We start from the raw sequence: 20,734 nt of genomic DNA on the forward strand, positions 1-20,734 counted from the left end.
CCGGCATTTTGCATCCTAGTTTTGGGGCCAGTTTTCCCAGATCCTTGATGCACGAGTCACCCCGAAAACCGTTCCCGCTCGGCTCCCCCCAAAAACACCCCGTCTTCCCTCGCCGGAGCAGGCAGCGATGGATCTGGAGGGTCTAAAAAAAAAAGGGGAAAGGGATTATTTTCCCATCTAAAAATCCTGGCAGCGCGGCCGAGGCTTCGCCTGGAAGCTGGAGCGGGGTTTTCTGGAGCAGAGCTATTTTTGCCCCCCTCCCTCTGCGCTGGTGGGAAGAGGTGACGGTGGAAAAGCGGCTCCGGCGGGGAGAACCGGGTGCCGGCGGCTGGCGGGGGAACGGAGGGATGGTCGGGGAGCGCCCATCTCCCCGGCTGCGGGGTTTGGGTGCCTGGGTGCTGCTGGGGAGGGGGGGGGGGGGGGCGGTGGTTGACCCCCATCGGCCAGCGAAGCGTGGGCGAAGCGGTCGAGGCGGGTAGCAGGGGTGGGCTGCGCCCTCCTTGTGCCTGGGGTGGGGTGGGACGGGGAGCAGGGTGGTCGGGGTGCCCGGGGGAGCTGGGGGTGTACGGGGGGCAGGGGATGCCACCGCCTGCACCCCGTCTGGAGTGGCCTCGGTGGTGGAGACGGGGATGGGGATGGGAATAGGGGTGGTGGTAGGGACAGGGCTGATGACAAGGAAGGTGACGGGGACGGGGGCAAGGGTGATGATGGGGACAGGGACGGGAACAGGGACAAGGGTGATGATGGGGACGGGGACAGGGACAAGGGTGATGATGGGGACGGGGACGGGGACAGGGACAAGGGCGACGATGGGGACAGGGACGGGGACAAGGGTGATGATGGGGACGGGGACGGGGACAGGGGCAAGGGTGATGATGGGGACGGGGATGGGGACAGGGGCAAGGGTGATGATGGGGACGGGGACAGGGACAAGGGTGATGATGGGGACGGGGACGGGGACAGGGACAAGGGTGATGATGGGGATGGGGACAGGGACAAGGGTGATGATGGGGACGGGGACGGGGACAGGGACAAGGGCGATGATGGGGATGGGGACAGGGACAAGGGTGATGATGGGGACGGGGACAGGGGCAGGGACAAGGGTGATGATGGGGACGGGGACGGGGACAGGGACAAGGGTGATGATGGGGACGGGGACAGGGGCAGGGACAAGGGTGATGATGGGGACAGGGACGGGGACAAGGGTGATGATGGGGACGGGGACAGGGACAGGGACAAGGGTGATGATGGGGACGGGGACAGGGACAGGGACAAGGGTGATGATGGGGACGGGGATGGGGACAGGGGCAAGGGTGATGATGGGGATGGGGACAGGGACAAGGGTGATGATGGGGACGGGGACGGGGACAGGGACAAGGGCGATGATGGGGACAGGGACAGGGACAAGGGTGATGATGGGGACGGGGACGGGGACAGGGGCAAGGGTGATGATGGGGACGGGGATGGGGACAGGGGCAAGGGTGATGATGGGGACAGGGACAGGGACAAGGGTGATGATGGGGACGGGGATGGGGACAGGGACAAGGGTGATGATGGGGACGGGGACAGGGGCAGGGACAAGGGTGATGATGGGGACAGGGACAGGGACAAGGGTGATGATGGGGATGGGGACGGGGACAGGCGTGGGGACAAAGATGATGTCGGGGTTGAGGCTGGGGCTGGGGATGATGAGGGGGATGGGGATGGGGACAGGGACGGGGACAGGAATGGGGATGGGGATCGTGACGGGGATGATGGTGACGGGGATGGGGACAGGGACGACGGTGGGGATGGGGACAGGGATGGCGGTGGAGGTGATGGGGATGAGGACAGGGATGGGGATAGTGGCAGGGCTGGTGGCGGCAGTGGGGATGGTGACGGTGCCAGGAGCGGGGACGGTGATGTCAATGGGACAGGGACGCCAATGGTGACGGTGATGATGATGCAAAGAGGAAGGTCACTGCCACCGGACCCCCGAGCAGGATGCAGCCCCGTGAGCGAGCCTGGACGGGGAGAGCCGGCGAGGCCCGACTGCGCCGGCGGGCCGGGGGGTGCCGGTGCCTGGCTGGGGGGGGCCACGCCGCGTTTCGGGGGCCGGCCAGAGCCAGCATCGGCGCGCGGAGCCCACGGGCGACTTCTGCGGTTGCTTAGCAACTCCCAAACCCGGATTAGAGGCGAGCGAGGCGGGCGATGCGGGGGTCTGCGGGCTGCAGCCCCCCGCGTCACCCTGGGGGTCCCCCCTCTTTCCCGGGGTACCCCCCATCTCACCCCGCTGGCCCCGCCACCTCGGCGTGATCTGAGGGCGAAAGCGGGGTCCGCAGATAGCACCGAGGGCTGGAGAAATGGCTGGGTTTGCAGGTCTGGCTGGAAAACACCCCAAATTTGGGGGGTCAGATGCTCCTGTGAGCAGGGAAGGGACCCCCCCCCCCCAAACCCCAAAAGCAGAGCCCCCTCCGCCGCGTGGAGCCCGCGTTTGGGCACATCACCCCGGGGCTTCCGCGGGTGCTCGGTGGGACGCAGCGTCCCTCCATACCCACCCTTCCTCGCCATCCTCACCCTCACCATCATCATCCTCACCCTCCTCACCCTCACCCTCTTTCAGGACCAAGCCTAAGTAGGTCGGGAAGGTTTTGCCCCCCCCCCCCCCCGCCCCGTGCGAACAAACCCCCCCTCCAGCATCGCTGCGGGCCAAGCATCCCCCCCCCCCAAAAAATAACCCATTACCCCCGTTTGCCGTGGCTTCGCCCCCCTCCTGCCCCCCCCCCCCCCCCAAAAAAAAAAGAAAATCGCTGCAAATTTCGGCACGGCCCTATTAAACCCGCCACGCCGAGGGCGAAAGCCGAAAGCGCTGTGAAATATTTGATCGCATCCTCCGCGTGCAATTTTATGTTACGCGAAACTCCGAGGCGAGCCGCCGGCTCCTTTAAGCGTTAGGAGGGAGCTGGAGGCTGCGAAATAAAATTGGAGGAGGTTAAAAAAAAAAAAAAGAAAAAAAAGAAGAGAAAGGGGGGGGGGGGGGGGAATAAGAAACACACCCCCCACACCCCCCCCTCCTCCTAAAAGCCTGGCAGGGGTGTAGGGCTGATAGGCTCGCCCGGAGGAAAGCGCATTACGTAGGCAAGCGGCTCCGCTCAACTTGCCACCTGCGCCGGGAGAGCCGCCGGGGAAGCGAGACCCTGCCCGGAGCCCCTCGCCCATCGCTGGCCGCCCACCCGTCCTCCGCCATGGACTGCTGCAACGTAGGTGTCCCGTCCCCCCCCCCATTTCCCCCCCCCCCCAGCATCTCGCTTTTCTGCGTTTTAATTTATTGTTATTATTATTATTATTATTATTATTATTTTTATTATTACGGGCTCCCTCCGGAGCGGGGTACGGGGGCGGCGGAGGGGATTTGGGGTGGTGATGGAGGCGGAGGGGGGGTGTGTGTGTGGTATTTGCCGGGGGGGGGGGGTGATGCTGTGATGGGTGCTGCACCCAAGAGCTCAACCAACTCCGTGTCGTGTCCCCCCCCCCCCCCAGCACTGCTGCAAACCCCCAGGCCCATACCCATACCCCCGCCCCCCCAAACCCCCCTGAACCCCCACCCCCCCCTCCCATTTCGCACCGGTTCAGGATCCGTCCCGCCGGGGCCGGCGGCCGCCCCGCGCCGCGGCCAGCATCCCACGTCCCGGTCAGGAAAGTCCCCTCCGTCCCCAAATCCAGCGGCCAGACAGGGGGTTCTGCTTTTCTCTACAACCCCCCCCCCCCCCGCCCCCAAAATTACTCTCCAGGAGGGATCGGGGGTCGCTTATGGATAAAGGGATAAATTGGGGGGAGCAGGGGGCTGCACCCCTCCATCCTCACCCAAGGGTGAGCACCCCTCGCCGCCTGGCCGCCGGCTGGCTCAGGGAGCTGATCCGGCAGAAAACCACATCCTTTTTCCCCCTTTTCTCCCTTTTTTCCCCACTTTTCCCCCCCTTTTTCTCCTCCCCCCCCCCTTTTTCCCTTTTTTCCCCCCTCTTTTCCCCCCTTTTTCTCCTCCCCCCCCCTTTTTCCCTTTTTCCCCCCTCTTTTCCCCCTTTTATTCCCTCCTGCTCATATGGCAGCATGGAGAGAAGCCCCCATCCGCCCCCCCGGGCACCTCCAGAGAGGCAAAGCCCACCCTGGATATAGGATTTCTCCCCCCCGGCTATAGGATTGCTCGCTCTGAATATAGGATTTCTCCCCTGCATATAGGATTTTTTTCCCCCGGATGTATGTTCCCCCCCCCCCGGCTATAGGATTTCTCCCCTGGCCATAGGTTTTCACACCCTGCCTATAGGATTTCTCCCTTGAATATAGGATTTCTCCCCCGCATATAGGATATGCCCCCCCCCCGTATATAGGTTTTCTCCCCTGAATATAGGATTTCTCCCCTATATGTAGGTTCCCCACACTTGTATATAGGATTTCTCCCCTGGATATAGGATTTCTGTCCTAGATATAGGATTTCTCCCCTGCATATAGGTTTCTTCCCCCTGAGATATAGGATTTCTCCCCTGGATATAGGATAAGCCCCCCCCGTATATAGGTTTTCTCCCCTGAATATAGGATTTCTCCCCTATATGTAGGTTCCCCCCACTTGTATATAGGATTTCTCCCCTGGATATAGGATTTCTCTCCTAGATATAGGATTTCTCCCCTGGATATAGGTTTTCTCCCCTGGATATAGGATATGCCCCCCCCGTATATAGGTTTTCTCCCCTGAATGTAGGATTTCTCCCCTATATGTAGGTTCCCCCCACTTGCATATAGGATTTCTCCCCTGGATATAGGTTTCTTCCCCCTGAGATATAGGATTTCTCCCTGGATATAGGATTTCTCTCCTAGATATACGATTTCTCTCCTAGATATAGGATTTCTCCCCTGGGTATAGGATATGCCCCCCCCCCCATATATAGGTTTTCTCCCCTGAATGTAGGATTTCTCCCCTATATGTAGGTTCCCCACACTTGTATATAGGATTTCTCCCTGGATATAGGATTTCTCTCCTAGATATAGGATTTCTCCCCTGGATATAGGTTTCCTCCCCCCGAGATATAGGATTTCTCCCCTGGATATAGGTTTCCTCCCCCCCAGATATAGGATTTCTCCCCTGGCTACAGGATTTCCAGCCCCGGCTATAACATTTCCACCCTTGGACGTATCATTTCCACCTCGGACCCGTCACCTAAACCGCCGCTGTTCTTTTGCTCCCTTCGCCTTTCGCGACAGTAAAACAACCCGAGCAACTTTGCGGAGCCGTGGCACGCTCCGAGGGGAAGAGCATCCCCCCCCCCCCCCCAAATCTGCAGCTTCCAAATAACCCCCCCCCCAAAAAAACACTCCTTTAAGCGCTCCCGGGGCGATGCAGAGGATGCACCCGCACCGCTGCCGACACCGGAGCATCCAACGCCGGCTCGCTCCCATCTCATTTGGTTTTCCCGTGGGTTTCCCCCCCCCCCCACCCCACCTAGACCTCGGCGCCGGGTCCAACCGCTCCGGTGGGATGCGGCAGGAGGGGAGTGGGCTGCAGTGATTTATCCTTGGCGGGGAGTGGGGCTTTCCCCCCCTCCCCTTTCGGCATCACTCCCCAAATTTCCTGGTGTTTTCGGCCAAAGCCCTGAGCAGGGATGCAGGAGAACGCAACGGGCTGCGAGGGAAGGGGAAACTGAGGCACGGCCGGCTCGGCTTGCGCAGCGTGACCCTCCCTGTGCCAAAAATCTCCCCCCCCCCGCCCCAACCCTACCCTCTGCTCCCATGGATGCTCCTCGCCCTGTATCACAACCCTCAGGGAAGCAGGATCCGGCCCCAGTGGGGCTGGCTGGGGTTCGGCTTCTTGCAGCCGGGTGGTCCGGGGCGGGGGGGATTTAGGGATGAGCAGGGGGTGAAGCATCTTCCCCCCCCCCGCCGCACCTTCGGTTGCAAATGCCCCGAGACACCTGCAAAGGACCCTCATTTTTAGCAAAGCATCCTAATTTTTAGCAAAGGACCCTCATTTTCAGCAAAGGACCCTCATTTTTAGCAAAGGACTCTCATTTTCAGCAAAGGACCCTCATTTTTAGCAAAGGACCCTCATTTTAGCACGGGGGCTAATTCAGGACCTTATTTAATGGATTAAATTGGCGGGGGGGGGGGAATGCCCTTTTTTTGGGGTGCCACCGGCCGTAACCCTCCCGTTGCCGCCGGCAGGAGGGAGCCTGCACGAAGCTGGACGAGGACATCCTGGACATCCCTTGGACGATCCCGACGCCAACGCGGCGGCCGCCAAGATCCAGGCTAGTTTCCGCGGCCATATGACCCGCAAGAAGATCAAAGGGGGTGAGATCGATCGGAAAACCAAGGACGCCGAGTGCGCCAACAGCACTCGCGGCGGCGACCTCCGCAACGGCGACTAGGTACGCCCCAAATCTTCCCTCATCCCCCCCCCCCCCTGCCAAAAAACGGGTCATTTTTACAAGGATGCTGCTCCGAGCATCCTTCCCCGCGCCGATTTGGGACGGAGAAGGCGTTTTTTCTCTTCCCAAGAGGTGAAAGCAACGCAGGCAGGCGGCAGGCAGGCAGCCCCTGCCTGCCCTAATTTTGGGAGCGCGCCGTAGTAGTTAGCATGGGAAGGCGAAGCCCTAGATTTGAATCGAATTTCTCCCTTAGCAACACCACCCCGAACGCCTCGCCTCAGCACATGCTATTTTTAAAAGCCTGTGTCACAGTCTCCTGGCAGGAAAAGGTAAATTTAAAAAGCGCCCACGGGGCTGAGGCCGCATGGCGTCGGGGCCCGGGGGTGGGGGGGGGTGGTGGTGGTTGTGCCGTGGCCCTGTGCCGTGGCCCTGTGCCGTGCCGGCGTGGTGAGCGGGGAACGGCCCCGGCTACGGGGAGGTTGGTTTGGGGTTAGCGGCGGGGAGGTCTTGCTGCCGGCTCGGCCACGTGCGCGTGGCGGGGCTGGTGGGGAGGCAACTGGGATGCAGGGGGGATGCAGGGGGGATGCAGGGGGGATGCAGTGAGGATGCAGGGGGGATGCAACGGGGATGAACCGAGGATGAAGTGGGGATGCAGTGAGGATGCAGGGGGGATGCAGTGGGGATGCAACGGGGATGAACTGAGGATGAAGTGGGGGTGCAGTGAGGATGCAGGGGGGATGCAGTGGGGATGCAACGGGGATGAACCGAGGATGAAGTGGGGGTGCAGTGGGGATGCAACGGGGATGAACCGAGGATGAAGTGGGGGTGCAGTGAGGATGCAGGGGGGATGCAGTGGGGATGCAACGGGGATGAGCTGAGGATGCAGTGGGGGATGCAGTGAGGATGCAGGGGGGATGCAGTGGGGATGCAACGGGGATGAACCGAGGATGAAGTGGGGGTGCAGTGAGGATGCAGGGGGGGATGCAGTGGGGATGCAACGGGGATGAACTGAGGATGCAGTGGGGATGCAGTGAGGATGCAGGGGGGATGCAGTGGGGATGCAACGGGGATGAACTGAGGATGAAGTGGGGGTGCAGTGAGGATGCAGGGGGGATGCAGTGGGGATGCAGTGAGGATGCAGGGGGGATGCAGTGGGGATGCAACGGGGATGAACTGAGGATGAAGTGGGGGTGCAGTGAGGATGCAGGGGGGATGCAGTGGGGATGCAACGGGGATGCAACGGGGATGCAAGGGGGATGCAACGGGGATGCACTAGGGATGCAGTGGAGAGGCAGTGGGGATGCAATAGGTCTGCAGTGGGGATTCAGCGAGGATGCTGCGGGGGATGCAGTGGGGATTCAGTGGGGAAGCGACGGGGAAGCAATCGGGATGCAGTGGGGAGGCAATTGGGACGCAGCGGGGATGCAGTGGGGAAGCAGCTGCCGATTGCAGGGGCTGTGAAGCTCGTTAGGGCTACCTCGTTAGGTGGGCTGAGCAGGCTTGCACCCTGGGTATGGGCTCTAGCCCCAGGTGAGCTGGGTTCATCCCTGTACCCCCCCCCCCACACACACACTCCGGGGTCCTCTGCCCCGGGGGGCCGGGCTGGGTGTCCCCCCCCACACCTCCCCTGGGCTCCTGGTTGCTGGGATGGAGCTGGGTGAGGGCAGGTTGCAGGCAGCAGCGGGAGGCGGGCAGGACAAGGGTGCGGGCAGGACAAGGGGTGCGGGAGCAGGGCACAGGCAAGGTGCAGGCAGGTTGTGGGCGGGCTGCAAGTAGGGCACGGGCAGGGTGCGGGCAGGACGTGGGCAGGGGAAGGGGAGGGCATGGAGAGGGTGCAAGCTGCAGGAGAAGGGCGTGGGCAGGGTGCAAGGAGGGCAGGGGCAGGCAGGAGTGCCGGCAGGGAGGGGACAGGGCATGGAGAGGGTGCAGGAGCCCGGGTGCAGGCAGGGTGCAGACAGGGTGCAGGTTGCAGCGGCAGGGTGCAGGTTGCAGCAGCAGGATGCAGGAGCAGGGTGCAGGCAGGGTGCAGGTTGCAGGAGCAGGGTGCAGGTTGCAGGAGCCGGGTGCAGGCAGGGTGCAGGCAGGGTGCAGGTTGCAGCGGCAGGGTGCAGGTTGCAGCAGCAGGATGCAGGAGCAGGGTGCAGGCAGGGTGCAGGTTGCAGCAGCAGGGTACAGGCAGGGTGCAGGCAGAGTGCAGGCTGGATGTGGGCAGGCTGGAGAAGCAGGGTGTGGGCAGGGTGCAGGAGCAGGGTGCAGGCAGGGTGCAGGTTGCAGCAGCAGGGTGCAGGAGCAGGGTGCAGACAGGGCGCGGGTTGCAGCAGCAGGGTGCAGGCAGGGTGTGGGCAGCGTGCAGGAGCAGGGTGCAGGCAGAGTGCAGGCAGGGTGCGGGCAGGGTGCAGGCAGGATGCAGGTTGCAGCAGCAGGATGCAGGAGCAGGGTGCAGGCAGGGTGCAGGTTGCAGCAGCAGGGTGCAGGCAGGGCGCAGGGTGCAGGAGCAGGGTGCAGGCAGGGTGCAGGTTGCAGCGGCAGGGCGCAGGTTGCAGCAGCAGGATGCAGGAACAGGGTGCAGGCAGGGCGCAGGCAGGGTGCAGGTTGCAGCAGCAGGGTACAGGCAGGGTGCAGGCAGAGTGCAGGCTGGATGTGGGCAGGCTGGAGAAGCAGGGTGTGGGCAGGGTGCAGGAGCAGGGTGCAGGCAGGGTGCAGGCTGCAGCAGCAGGGTGCAGGAGCAGGGTGCAGACAGGGCGCGGGTTGCAGCAGCAGGGTGCAGGCAGGGTGTGGGCAGCGTGCAGGAGCAGGGTGCAGGCAGAGTGCAGGCAGGGTGCGGGCAGGGTGCAGGCAGGATGCAGGTTGCAGCAGCAGGATGCAGGAGCAGGGTGCAGGCAGGGTGCAGGTTGCAGCAGCAGGGTGCAGGCAGGGCGCAGGGTGCAGGAGCAGGGTGCAGGCAGGTGCAGGTTGCAGCGGCAGGGTGCAGGTTGCAGCAGCAGGATGCAGGAACAGGGCGCAGGCAGGGCGCAGGTTGCAGCAGCAGGGTGCAGGCAGGGCGCAGGGTGCAGGCAGGGTGCAGGCAAGGTGCAGGCAGGGCGCAGGCCCAGGGCTGACCGCTCTCTCCTTGCTTGCAGGGGCCGCCAGGCGCTCGCCGGACCCCCCTCGCCGCCGAGCCCCCGCCGACCGCCGAGGCCCAGGAGTCCCCGCTTCGCCCCGCCGCCCCCCGCATGCGCCCCCCGGGGCCCCCCCGCAGCCGGGCCCTGCCCCTGCCCCCGGCTGCCCCCCCCTGCCCCGGCCCCCCCCCGCCCCAATAAACGTCCCTGCCGGAGGCCCGGCCTGTCCTTGGCGCCTTTCGATGTCACCCGGCGGAGCGGTGAGGTCACAGCGGTGCGGAGGTGGGGGGTGGTCACAGGGTGGGTGGTGCCCAGCAGTGATGTCACACGTGCACGTGTGATGTCACTGGCAGGCGTGCGCTGGCTGGCGTGACATCACACAAGTGTGCGTGGCATGGCGCGATGCCGCTCGTGGGTGGGAGACAGCTCGTGTGATGCTCTGCAGCCATGAGTTGGGTGGTGTGACGTCACTGCTGGACGCGTGACGGATGGTGTGACATCACACAAGTGTGTGTGACATCACCGCTAGACGTGAGCATGGGTGTGACATCATGCAGGCATGTGTCAACGTCACCGCTGGCTGTGTGATGGTGGGTGTGACATCACGCAGGCACGCACGACATCACTTAGGGACATGTGACAGCCCGCATGACATCATACAGGCATGAGTCGGATGCCACACGCTTGTCGTGACATCATACTGCCCTACACAGGATGTGGCAGGGTGTGACATCACGGTGACGGACAGGCGATGGGTCTTGGGGTGTGACAACACATGCACGCCTCGATGCCACCCTGAGGACCCTGGCCGGTGCGCTGTGACATCACCCAGCCGCTATGACATCACCCGGAGGGACGTGGGCCCCACAAGTCCCTAAATCCCCACAAACTCACCCAAAACCACGGCGCCGGACAGCGCGGCCAGCTTTTAATCAGAAAACCCCTAAAAAAAGTGCGTGTGTGTCCCCCCGCCCCCCGGTCGCCTCCCCCTCCCCCCCCCCCCCCCCCTTTTAATGCTCTTTTATGAAAAATCCCCCATTTCAGTTGATACATATATATAAAAAAAGAGGACACCCCCCCCGCCTCCGGGTGGGGCCGGGGCTATTTTGGGGTGTTATATTTACAGGGAGACTCGGCCCCCCCCCCTCCCCAAACCCAGGGAGCCCCCCCCAAACTTGGGGAGCCCCCCCCAAACCTGGGAGCCCCCTGCACCCATTAAACCACCCCACGACGAGTCCAGCTGCTCGAGGCGTCTTTTAAAAAGAAAAAAAAAAAAACAACCCCAAAACCCAAGAGGGGAAAAAACACCCCAGAAAATGGGGGACAGGGGGGTGCTGGATACGGGCACCCCTTTTTTTTTTCGGGGGGGGGGGGGGGGGTGGGCCTCACACCAAGGAGCCGGCTCGGCTCTGTGCCGGCACCATGACGGGGACAGCACCCGCCCGTGCCAAGCTGGAAGGGGGCAACGACCCCGGGGGGGGCGCCCGGATCCTGGCGGCGCCGGGGGGCCCCGTTAACAGCGGGGGCGAGAGGTTGGGGTGCGTCCCCCTCCCCGGGGGGGGGGTCCCCGGTAGCTGCCGGTGGCGGTGAGGATGGAGGCGGTGTCGGAGGGGGGTCTGGCCCCGTAGGGTTTCTCCCGGGTGCCGGCGATGGAGGACAAGGTGCTGGTTTTGGAGATGGTGTCCGAAGCGGGGCTCCTCGCCCACGAGGGAGTTTTGGGGGCCACGGCGTCTTCCCTGCCGAGAGGGGACAGCGTCAGAGAGATCGGCACCGGGAAACCCCCGCTATTCCGCTCCCCGACATCCCCCTCCCCCCAAGCAACGGGGGCCCCCGAGGTTGTGCAGAGCTCCCGGACCCCAAAATGAGGGGGCAAGAGGGAAAGGGGGGGAAACAGAGGTGGAGATGCCCTTGTTAACTCTGAAACCTAATAATGGCTGGCCAGAGATGGAAACCTCCCCCCCCACCCCCGTTAACTCTGAAACCTAGTGATGACTGGCCAGAGATGGAAACCTCCTCCTCCTTCTCCGTTAACCCTGAAACCTAGCGATGACGATTTGAACCGCCTCCACGGGAGGGGCGCCTCACTTGATCTCATTGGCTGCCTCCTCCTGGCCGTCACGTTTCTTCCTCCGGTAGCCGACGACCCGCCGGGCGAAGAAGACGACGGTGGCGAGGGCGCCCAGGGAGCCCAGCACGGCGCCGGCGATGACGGCTTTGGTGCTGGCTGCCAGAGAGAGACAGAGAGGCGGCGGGGGGAGGGGGGGGGAGGCGGGGGGGAGTTCGCCCTCCCCCCCCCCCCCCCTTATTCCCACGGGGACCTCGCGGGGACCGTGCCATCCGTCCCGTCCCGTGTCCCCCCCCCCCGAGCCCTGCGGACACGTGCTCACTTGAGTGCACCTCCAGGACGATGCTGCACTCGGCCGAACCGCTCGGTTTTCAGCCACGCAGATGTAAAGACCCGACATGTCCAGGGAGAGGTTGGTCAGCTTGAGGGTACCCCTGGCCCGGTCTGCGGGCGAGAAATTCGGGTGCTGCCACGTGGCCACCCCTCCGCCCCACCCCCCACCCCCCCCCCCCCCCCCCACCTCCTTGTGCAGGAGCGGGCAGAGTTAAGGGGATATTCCCCTGCCTGCTCGCACAGCAAGGCCGGGAACGGGCAGAGTTAAGGAGCCGAAGCCGAAACATCCCCCAGCTGAAGCTTCCCGGGATTTTCCAGCCCCCCCCCCGCCCCGCTGCCACCTTACCCTGGGCGGGGGGGAAGAAGACCTGCAGGGTGGGGGCCGTGCGCTGCCACTGGTAGGCGGGGGAGGGCTTCCCCTTCTTGGAGGCGCAGCCTCAACGTCACGTTGGCTCCCACGGCGGGGTTGCCGTGCAGCTGGCAGGCGGGGGCGGCCGGCGGCACTGCGGGCGCTGACGGTGAGTCCCGAGGGACATGACGGCGAGGTCGAAGGGAGCCGGGGCGAGTGGCGGAGCCTTACCCAGGACGGTGAGGTTGATGACGCCGATGTTCTTGCCCGTGCTGGTGACATCGTCCACCACGTTGACGGTGCACATGTACTGGCCCGAGTCGCGCTCCCGCGTGGCGTGATGAACACCGAGATGTTGTGGGAGAGGACGGGGTACAGGGAACCCCACGCGGGGCTTCAGCTCCGTCTCCTCCACCTTCACCATCCCGTCCAGGTAGGTCAGGATCTGCACGGGGGAAAATGCCCGCTTGGTTGCCTCCGGATGCAGGAGAGGAACGCCCCCCCCCCCCCCAAATTCCAAATTTTGGGGAGCAGCGGTTGCTGCATGAGCCCCCTCCGTCCTCACCTGCCCTGAGCTTCCCGTGGGCATCTCCCTATCGTGGGTGCCATGAGCATCCCCCCATCATGGGCATCTCCCCACTGTGGGCACCACAAGTACACCCTTTTCGTGGGTGCCATGAGCAACTGCCCCATCATGAGCATCTCCCCCAGCGTGGGCACGGCCCCATCACGGGCACCACGAGCATCTCCCCATCATGGGCACCTCCCCATCATGGGCACCACGAGCATCTCCCCATCATGGGCACCTCCCCATCACGGGCACCACGTGGGGGGCACTGTGGGCACCTCCCCGTCCTGGGCACCATGAGCAACCCCCCATCATGGGCATCTCCCCATCACGGGCACCATGGGCACCTCCCCATTGTGGGCACCTCCCCATTGCGGGCACCGTGGGCATGCCCCCGTTGTGGGCATCTACCCATCACCACGAGCTTCCCCCCGCTGTGGGCACCTCTGCATCATGGGCATCACAATCGTCCCCCCACTGTGGGCATCTTCCCATCGTGGGCACCATGGGCATCCTCCTACCAAGGGCATCTCCCCATCTTGGGTATCTCCCCATCGTGGGCACCACAAGCACCTCCCTATTGCAGGCACCACGGGCGTGCCCCCCTCGTGGGCACCTCCGCTTCGTAGGCACCTCCCCATTGCAGGCATCTCCCCATTGCAGGCACCATGGGCACCTTCCCATCGTGGGCACCACCCCACGGTGGGCACCACAAGCACCTCCCCATTGCAGGCAGCGCAGGCGTGACCTCATCGTGGGCATCTACACGTCACCATCACCATGAGCATCCCCCCATCAAGGGCACCTCCCCATTGTGGGCACCATGAGCTTGCCCCCATCGTGGGCACCTCCCCATGGTGGGCACCATGAGCTTCGCCGCATCGTGGGCACCGCCTCATCATGGACACCATGAGCTCCCCCCGTCCTGGGCACCTCCCCATCGTGGGCACCACAAGCACCTCCCCATTGCAGGCACCACGGGTACGTCCCCCGTCATGGGTATCTACTCATCATAGGTACCATGGGCACCTCCCCGTTGTGGACATCTCCCCATCGTGGCCACCACGAGCATCTCCCCATCGTGGGCACCTCCCCATCGTGGCCACCACGAGCATCTCCCCATCGTGGGCACCTCCCCATCGTGGCCACCACGAGCATCTCCCCATCGTGGGCATCTCCCCATCGTGGCCACCACGAGCATCTCCCCATCGTCGGCATCTCCCCATCGTGGCCACCACGAGCATCTCCCCGTCGTGGGCATCTCCCCATCGTGGCCACCACGAGCATCTCCCCGTCGTGGGCATCTCCCCATCGTGGCCACCACGAGCATCTCCCCATCGTGGGCATCTCCCCATCGTGGCCACCACGAGCATCTCCCCATCGTGGGCATCTCCCATCGTGGCCACCACGAGCATCTCCCCATCGTCGGCATCTCCCCATCGTGGCCACCACGAGCATCTCCCCATCGTGGGCATCTCCCCATCGTGGCCACCACGAGCATCTCCCCGTCGTGGGCATCTCCCCATCGTGGCCACCACGAGCATCTCCCCGTCGTGGGCATCTCCCCATCGTGGCCACCACGAGCATCTCCCCGTCGTGGGCATCTCCCCATCGTGGCCACCACGAGCATCTCCCCGTCGTGGGCATCTCCCCATCGTGGCCACCATGAGCATCTCCCCATCGTCGGCATCTCCCCATCGTGGCCACCACGAGCATCTCCCCGTCGTGGGCATCTCCCCATCGTGGCCACCACGAGCATCTCCCCGTCGTGGCATCTCCCCATCGTGGCCACCACGAGCATCTCCCCATCGTGGGCATCTCCCCATCATGGGCACCATGAGCTTCCCCCATCATGGGCATCTCCCCGTGGTGGGCACCTCCCCACGGTGGGCACCATGAGCTTCACCCCATCACGGGCACCTCTCCATCGTGGGCCACCACGAGCAACCCCCCCCACCACGGCCACCTCCCCACTTGCCCCCCTCCCTCCCCCACCACACCCCCTCCCCACCGCTCGCCTGGAAGGGGTCAGCATCTTCCTTATCCAGCAGCCAGGTGACGTAGGGCTTCTTCTGGGAGTGGCTGGTGTACCAGGCGGGCAGCACCGCCTGCTGCCCCTCCACGGAGAAGACCGAACCCGTCCCCACGTGCACCTCCAGCACGGCCGAGGAGACGCCTGCCCGCGGCCGGAGAGGGAAGAAAACGGGACGTGACTCAACCCCAGGTGCCATTTCTCCATAACCCACCGGTTGTTGGAAAACCTCCCCGTTCCCAAGGGAAAACCCAACAATCCCGGGTTATCGCCGGGAGGTTGGGCCGGGAGGACATTTCTCCTCCTTCCCCGCCGCGGGAAGGGCTTTCCGGCTGCTCCGGAGGATGCGGGACAATGCCGTTCCCTCCCATCCCCGTTTCCCCCACCGAGATGGGAAAACCTCCGGCCGAAAATCCCCTCCCCCCCCCCCCCCCCCCCCGGGGGACCGCCGCCTCTCCCCAAGGGGCTCCGGCGGCCAGACGCCCCCTTGAGCTCAGTATTGGGGTACCCCCGACCCCCACCGTGATGCTGCACCAGATCCTCCACCCCATGGGATTTATTTGGGGGAGGGAGGGGGCACCCAGATGCACCCCACCTGCCCTCCCCATCATCTCAGCGTCCCCCCTTTTTGCTGCCAGCGCTAAACTGGGATTATTCATGGGTGGCCTCCCCTGACACCCCCCCACTCCCCCCCCCCCCCCCATCCCATCCCAAACACCCCAGCCCCGTGTCCCCTGCATCCCAGCGTCCCCCAAAACCCCACCGGGAGAGGGCAACGGGATACCAGCGGGTACCACGGACCGGAGGAAGGATGCTCGGCTCCGGGGGAAGATTATTCCCCGGCTTTGCCCGTTAAGGCTCAGCCAGAAAAATTAATCGGCTCAGGCGAGGTCGGGTTTGTGCCGGGATTTGGGGGTTTTGGTTTTTTTGTTTGGGTTTTTTTTTCCCCCCCCGGGGGAACGCCGACGACGACCCGCATCCAGGCGGCTCCATCCCTGCATCCCACCCATCGATCCGTGTCCCCGGCTGGCCCCGGTCCTGCCAGCGCCCCAGGGATGCTCTGGATCGGGATGCAGGGGGGAAAGGATGACGCTACCCTCGCTGCCACCTAGGATTCGGGGGAAAACCCCTGGTTTTGAAGGATTTAGGGAGCCTCCGACGGCCTCGCCCTCTTCCCTATGGACTCAGAGGTTTTAAGTCGAGTTTTCCAGGGTGGGAAGAGGAAAACAAGGCACTGGGGGGTATTTTAGCCTCCTCCCCGCATCCGTTCATCCCCCCTCCCGGCAAGGCATCGGCGCGGTTTCCGGACGGAGCCTTCCAGCTCCGGGCAGGAAACTCTGCTCCGGCCGATAAGTCTTCCCAGGAATTAAAAAAAAAAATAAAAAAAAATTAAAAAAAAAAAATCAAATTTCCCTTCTCTGGTGAAAACCCGGGAGAAATCAGCCCCGCTCTGGTGAGGATGCTTAAAAATAGCTCGCCCGGGCTAAGAACATAAACCCTTAAGTCCCGGCGAGGGGGGAAAAAAAAATGCCGGCGGGTGCTGGGGACGGCAGCGGGAGCCTGCCCGCGAGTCGTATCGTGGGCAAAATAATAATAATAATAATAATAATAATAATAATAATAATAATAATAATAATTATTATTATTCTTAGAATCATAGAATTCTTGAGAATTATTTATCTTGAGATATGGTCTAGAATAAAATATATAGTATGGAACGATAATGGTAATTGTATTGTAATTCTATGCCATTATAAAGACAATTGTATTAAATTTCGATAGTATATAAGAAAATAGATGATCTCTAATAATTATATTGTAATTTCTATAATAAAATATATAATAGATAATATACCTTCTGTAATCATTATAAATATACGCATATTTTTATAAGAATAGTGATAATAGTGGGGATGTGATAGTGATAATAGTAATCATAATAATGATAATAATGATAATAATGATAATAATAATAATGATAATAGTGATAATGATAATAATTATAATAACAATGATGCTAATGCTAATAATAATACTATAGTTCATTAATGATGCAGGCGGCATCATTAAATGACGCCACAGCTCCTAAACCTCTGCGCATCCCCAACAGCCGGGAAAAGCCATTTTTTTTCAGCCCGGCTCCTCCATCAGCGTCTTTTTTGGGGCAAAAAAAAGGGTGATGGGCCAAAGGGCGCTGTTGGTCCCCGGGGAAATCCAGGCTCCGGAGGGGGAGAAGGTGCTCCGGCACCGGCCGGGGGTTTCCCGTCACACCCCTGGGCATGAAAACAGCCCGTGTGTCTCAACCGCGGCAAACCCACCAGCGCCCGCCACAGGCCGGGCTCCCTGTGCTCTCACCGGGGCGCGTTAACTCTGAAACCTAATGACGACTATGTTAATAGCGCCCTGCGGCCGCAGCTTTGCTCCGTCATCCTTAAACCGCGGCGACAGGAGAGCGCGGCTCCATCATCTCCCACCCAGCACGTCGGGGAGAGGTGGATGCGTCCGGATCTGGAGGACGCTCGCTCCCCCCAAATCCCCTTTTTCTTGCAGAATTCACCCCAAATCCCTCGTCTCGGACAAATTTGACCCTAAAAAGGGCTGGGAGAGCTGGTGCTTGAGCTGCGGGCACGGGACCGAACCCTTTGGCATCAGCTCCAGCTTTAGCCACCTCGTCGCTTCAAATCCTCTAATGCTTTAACCAGATCGAAAAAATTAAGCCGCTCCCGGTGCTCATACGCATATCGGCGGGGGGGGGGGGGGGAACCTCGGGACTTCCCGGCTGCTATTTGGGCTGAAAAACCTTGATTTTTATCCAGCCGCCCCGAGCTAAGCACCTGCCTGGGTGTTTTCCCTCCGCTCCAGCCCATCTGCCAGGATTTTTTCCTCTATGGAAAAAAATACCTTTAAATTTGCCTTTAAAAATACCCTTAAATTTTTCCCCATGGAAAAAAATACCTTTAAATTTACTTTTAAAAATGCCCTTAAATTTTTCCCCCATGGAAAAAAATACCTTTAAATTTACCTTTCAATTTTTTTCCCTATGGAAAAAAATACCTTTCAATCCCCGCGCGCCTACGGCCACCTCAATGTTCAACCCCGCCCCTACGTCAACCACCCCATCCTCCCCTAAAATCGCATCATTTCACCCCCAAAAAAGCTGCTTTCCGACTCAAGGCTCAGCCCGAACCCACCCAAAACCAGCATCTTCCCCCCCAAAACCCCACCCGACCCTATAAGCTATTAACCGTACGGGGAATTAAGGGCTGGAGGCGGCTGGGGTTTGATGACCCCGCTTGATAGGATTAAGGCGCTGGAGTCATGTGAAACCCAGACCCAAATTAAATCCCAAGAGACCAAGCTTGGGATTTAAAATACACAGCGGGAATCTGGCCGGAAAAAACGACCCCTAAAAACCTCGGAAAAAGGTCAAGGAGCACCTCGGCGATGCGACGCAGCTACCCGGCCCTTTTTTTTTTTTTAATTTTTGTTGGGTTGTTTTTTTTTTTTTCTTCTTCCCTTAACTCCGACTATTTATAAACGGACAGATAGGAGATGCCGGGCTGCGGAGCGGCGTCCGTTGGGAAAATCCACGGCGGCTTTTCTCACGACCCCGGGGAGAGGGGGGGGCAGAAAGCGCCATATCCTTCGGAGAGGCCAAATTTGGGAAAAAAAAAAAAATTAAATAAAATAATAACAATAATAATACGTGACTTTGCTATAGATAGAAACGCGCTTTAACCCCTGGTGTAGGAGAAGGAGGCGGCGATGGGATGGGAATGGGGATGGGATTGGGATGGGGATGGGATGGGATTGGGGATGGGGACAGGGATGCCGAGCATCACCCCTCATTTTGCTTTTCCCCATCACGATCCCGTATGGACCCCGTAGGGTGGGGTCAGGATGTTTGAAAACAAACTCAAAGGAAAAACATCCATTTGGGGCTCAAAAAAGCGTCTTTTTGCCGCATTTTTTGTGCTCTTGGTCCCTATAGCACCACGTCCCGGGACTCGGGCTTGACTTTTTTGGGGGGATCCGCCACAACCCCATGCAAATTTACACCGTCGGGACGTGGCGAAGGAGCATCCCGCCCGGGATTTAAGGACGAAGCAGCCCCCGCGCCTCATCCCAACGCCCTTTAATTAAATTTTATCGCGGAAAAAACCCTTCAAGGAGCAAAAACCAGTGGCTCCGGGAGCGGGGACCCCCACCCAGCGTCCCGCCAGGGAGGAAACGCCGCTGCCATTGTTTTTGGGGCCGTTTCCTTTCCCCAAAGGCCTCTCCTTCGCCGGGAATGCCAAGGGACGTTTCCCTTTGGAGCAACCGTGGCGTTTCCAAAAAAAAAAAAAAACCCACCTCAAATGGGGTTGGAAATTAGGGGGGGGGGGGGGGAAGGAGGGGAAAACCCCATCGACAGAGAGGGGTTGAGACCCGTTACCCCAAAACCAGCTGGGGTGGCCTGAAAGCACCGGTAAACAAGGGAGGCGGCAGGTTTTTATCATGGGGGAAAAGAAAAATAATTGATTTCTTTTTTTTTTCCCGCCCGACGCCATGCAAGGGGGGTGAATTATCGGCTCTGACATGTCGGAGTCCCCGGGGTCCCCCCCCCCCACGGGGTGGCGTTCGGTTTTGGGGGTGCCATCCGGCAGCTCCAAGGAGCAAAGTGGCTTTTCCCGGGGGACCCCGATTTTCCCCCCCTCAGGGCACCCCAAAGAGGGGACGGGGGTGGATTGGGCCCCCACCCAGCACCCACCTGGCATGCTGGGGTGGGGGGACTGGGGGCACGGAGAGGGGCCGGTGGGTGCTGTGACCCCCCCCCCCCCCCCCCCGCTACCCCTGGGTCCTGCCTGGTGCCCCCCTAAAGCTCCCCAGGGTCCCGCCCGCTGGTCCCCGGCTCCCGTGCGTCTTGCTGGATGCCACGGCTGCTCCGCGCCCTGCCCGGTGACCCCCCCCCGGCTCCTCCACGCCCTGCCCGGTGCGTCCCGGTTCTCCTGCGTCTTGCCGGCTGTCCCCCCCGGTACCCCTGGGTCCTGCCCGGTACCTTCCCCCCCCCCCCCCCGGCTGCCCCTTCTCCTGCCCGGTGCCCCTCCCGGTACCCCGGGGTCCTGCCCGGTACCCCCCCCCCCAGCTTCCCCGCGTCCTGCCCGGTGCACTCCGGTTGCCGCGCGTCTTGTCCGGTGGCCCCCCCCCCCCCGGCCCCGGTACCGCTGGGTCTTGCCCAGCGCTTCCCTGGCTCCCTCCCATCCCGCCCGGTGCCCCCCCCCCCCCCCCAGATTCCCCGTGTCCTGCCCGGTGCGCTCCGGTACCCCCCGGGTCCTGCCGGATGCCTCCCCCCAGTACGCCGCGGTCCTGCCCGGTGCCACCCCCGGTACCCCCGTGTCCTGCCCGGTGCCACCCCCCCCCCCCCCTTTCGCCCCGGTACCCCCACGCCCTGCCCGGTGCTCCCCCCCCCCTCCCCGGTTCCCGCGCATCCAGCCCGGTGCCCCCCCCCCCCCCCCTCCCACCCCGAGTTCCCCGGCGCCCTGCCCGCTGCGCTGCGGGGCTCCCCCCGGTGCCGCACCCCCCCCGGTGCCCCCCCCCCCCGGTGCCGCGGGGCTCACCCAGCAGCGCAGCCAGCGCCAGCGCGGCCCGCGGCAGCGCGCCCATGGCCGGAGCCGCCGCAGCAGGTGCCGGGGGGGGGGGGGAAGGAAGCGGGGGGGGGGGGGGGGGCCTGCCCCGCAGGTGGGGGCGGGGCCTCCGAGAGGGCGGGGCATGATGAAGGGGGCGGGGCCTCTTCCCACCCCACGGGGGGTGGTGGTGGTGGTGGGTGTCCCAATCCCGGGCAGTGCCCCCCCCCACCCGCCCCGGGGGTCCAAGCCAGGGCCCCCCCTCCCCAGCCGTGAATACCAGCCACGCAC

At 62.2% G+C, this 20,734-nt stretch overlaps 2 protein-coding genes across 2 annotated transcripts; one reads left to right on the top strand and one right to left on the bottom strand.

Moving 5' to 3' along the window:
• Positions 1-3,043: 3,043 nt before the first annotated feature.
• Positions 3,044-9,606, top strand: NRGN (neurogranin). Its single transcript, XM_076363820.1, is given in 4 exon segments — positions 3,044-3,239; positions 6,190-6,226; positions 6,229-6,395; positions 9,515-9,606. Coding segments are annotated over 3 exon segments (219 nt in total). The 5' UTR covers positions 3,044-3,224; the 3' UTR covers positions 9,515-9,606.
• A 1,272-nt stretch (positions 9,607-10,878) lies between these two features.
• On the bottom strand, positions 10,879-20,483 carry ESAM (endothelial cell adhesion molecule). Its single transcript, XM_076363810.1, is given in 12 exon segments — positions 10,879-11,034; positions 11,037-11,229; positions 11,579-11,717; positions 11,881-11,922; positions 11,925-12,002; positions 12,238-12,328; positions 12,330-12,394; positions 12,472-12,579; positions 12,582-12,618; positions 12,620-12,685; positions 14,827-14,984; positions 20,438-20,483. Coding segments are annotated over 12 exon segments (1,179 nt in total).
• Positions 20,484-20,734: the final 251 nt, after the last annotated feature.

This window comes from Aptenodytes patagonicus, unplaced genomic scaffold (genome assembly GCF_965638725.1).
Source record: "Aptenodytes patagonicus unplaced genomic scaffold, bAptPat1.pri.cur scaffold_128, whole genome shotgun sequence".
NCBI classification, from domain to species: domain Eukaryota; kingdom Metazoa; phylum Chordata; class Aves; order Sphenisciformes; family Spheniscidae; genus Aptenodytes; species Aptenodytes patagonicus.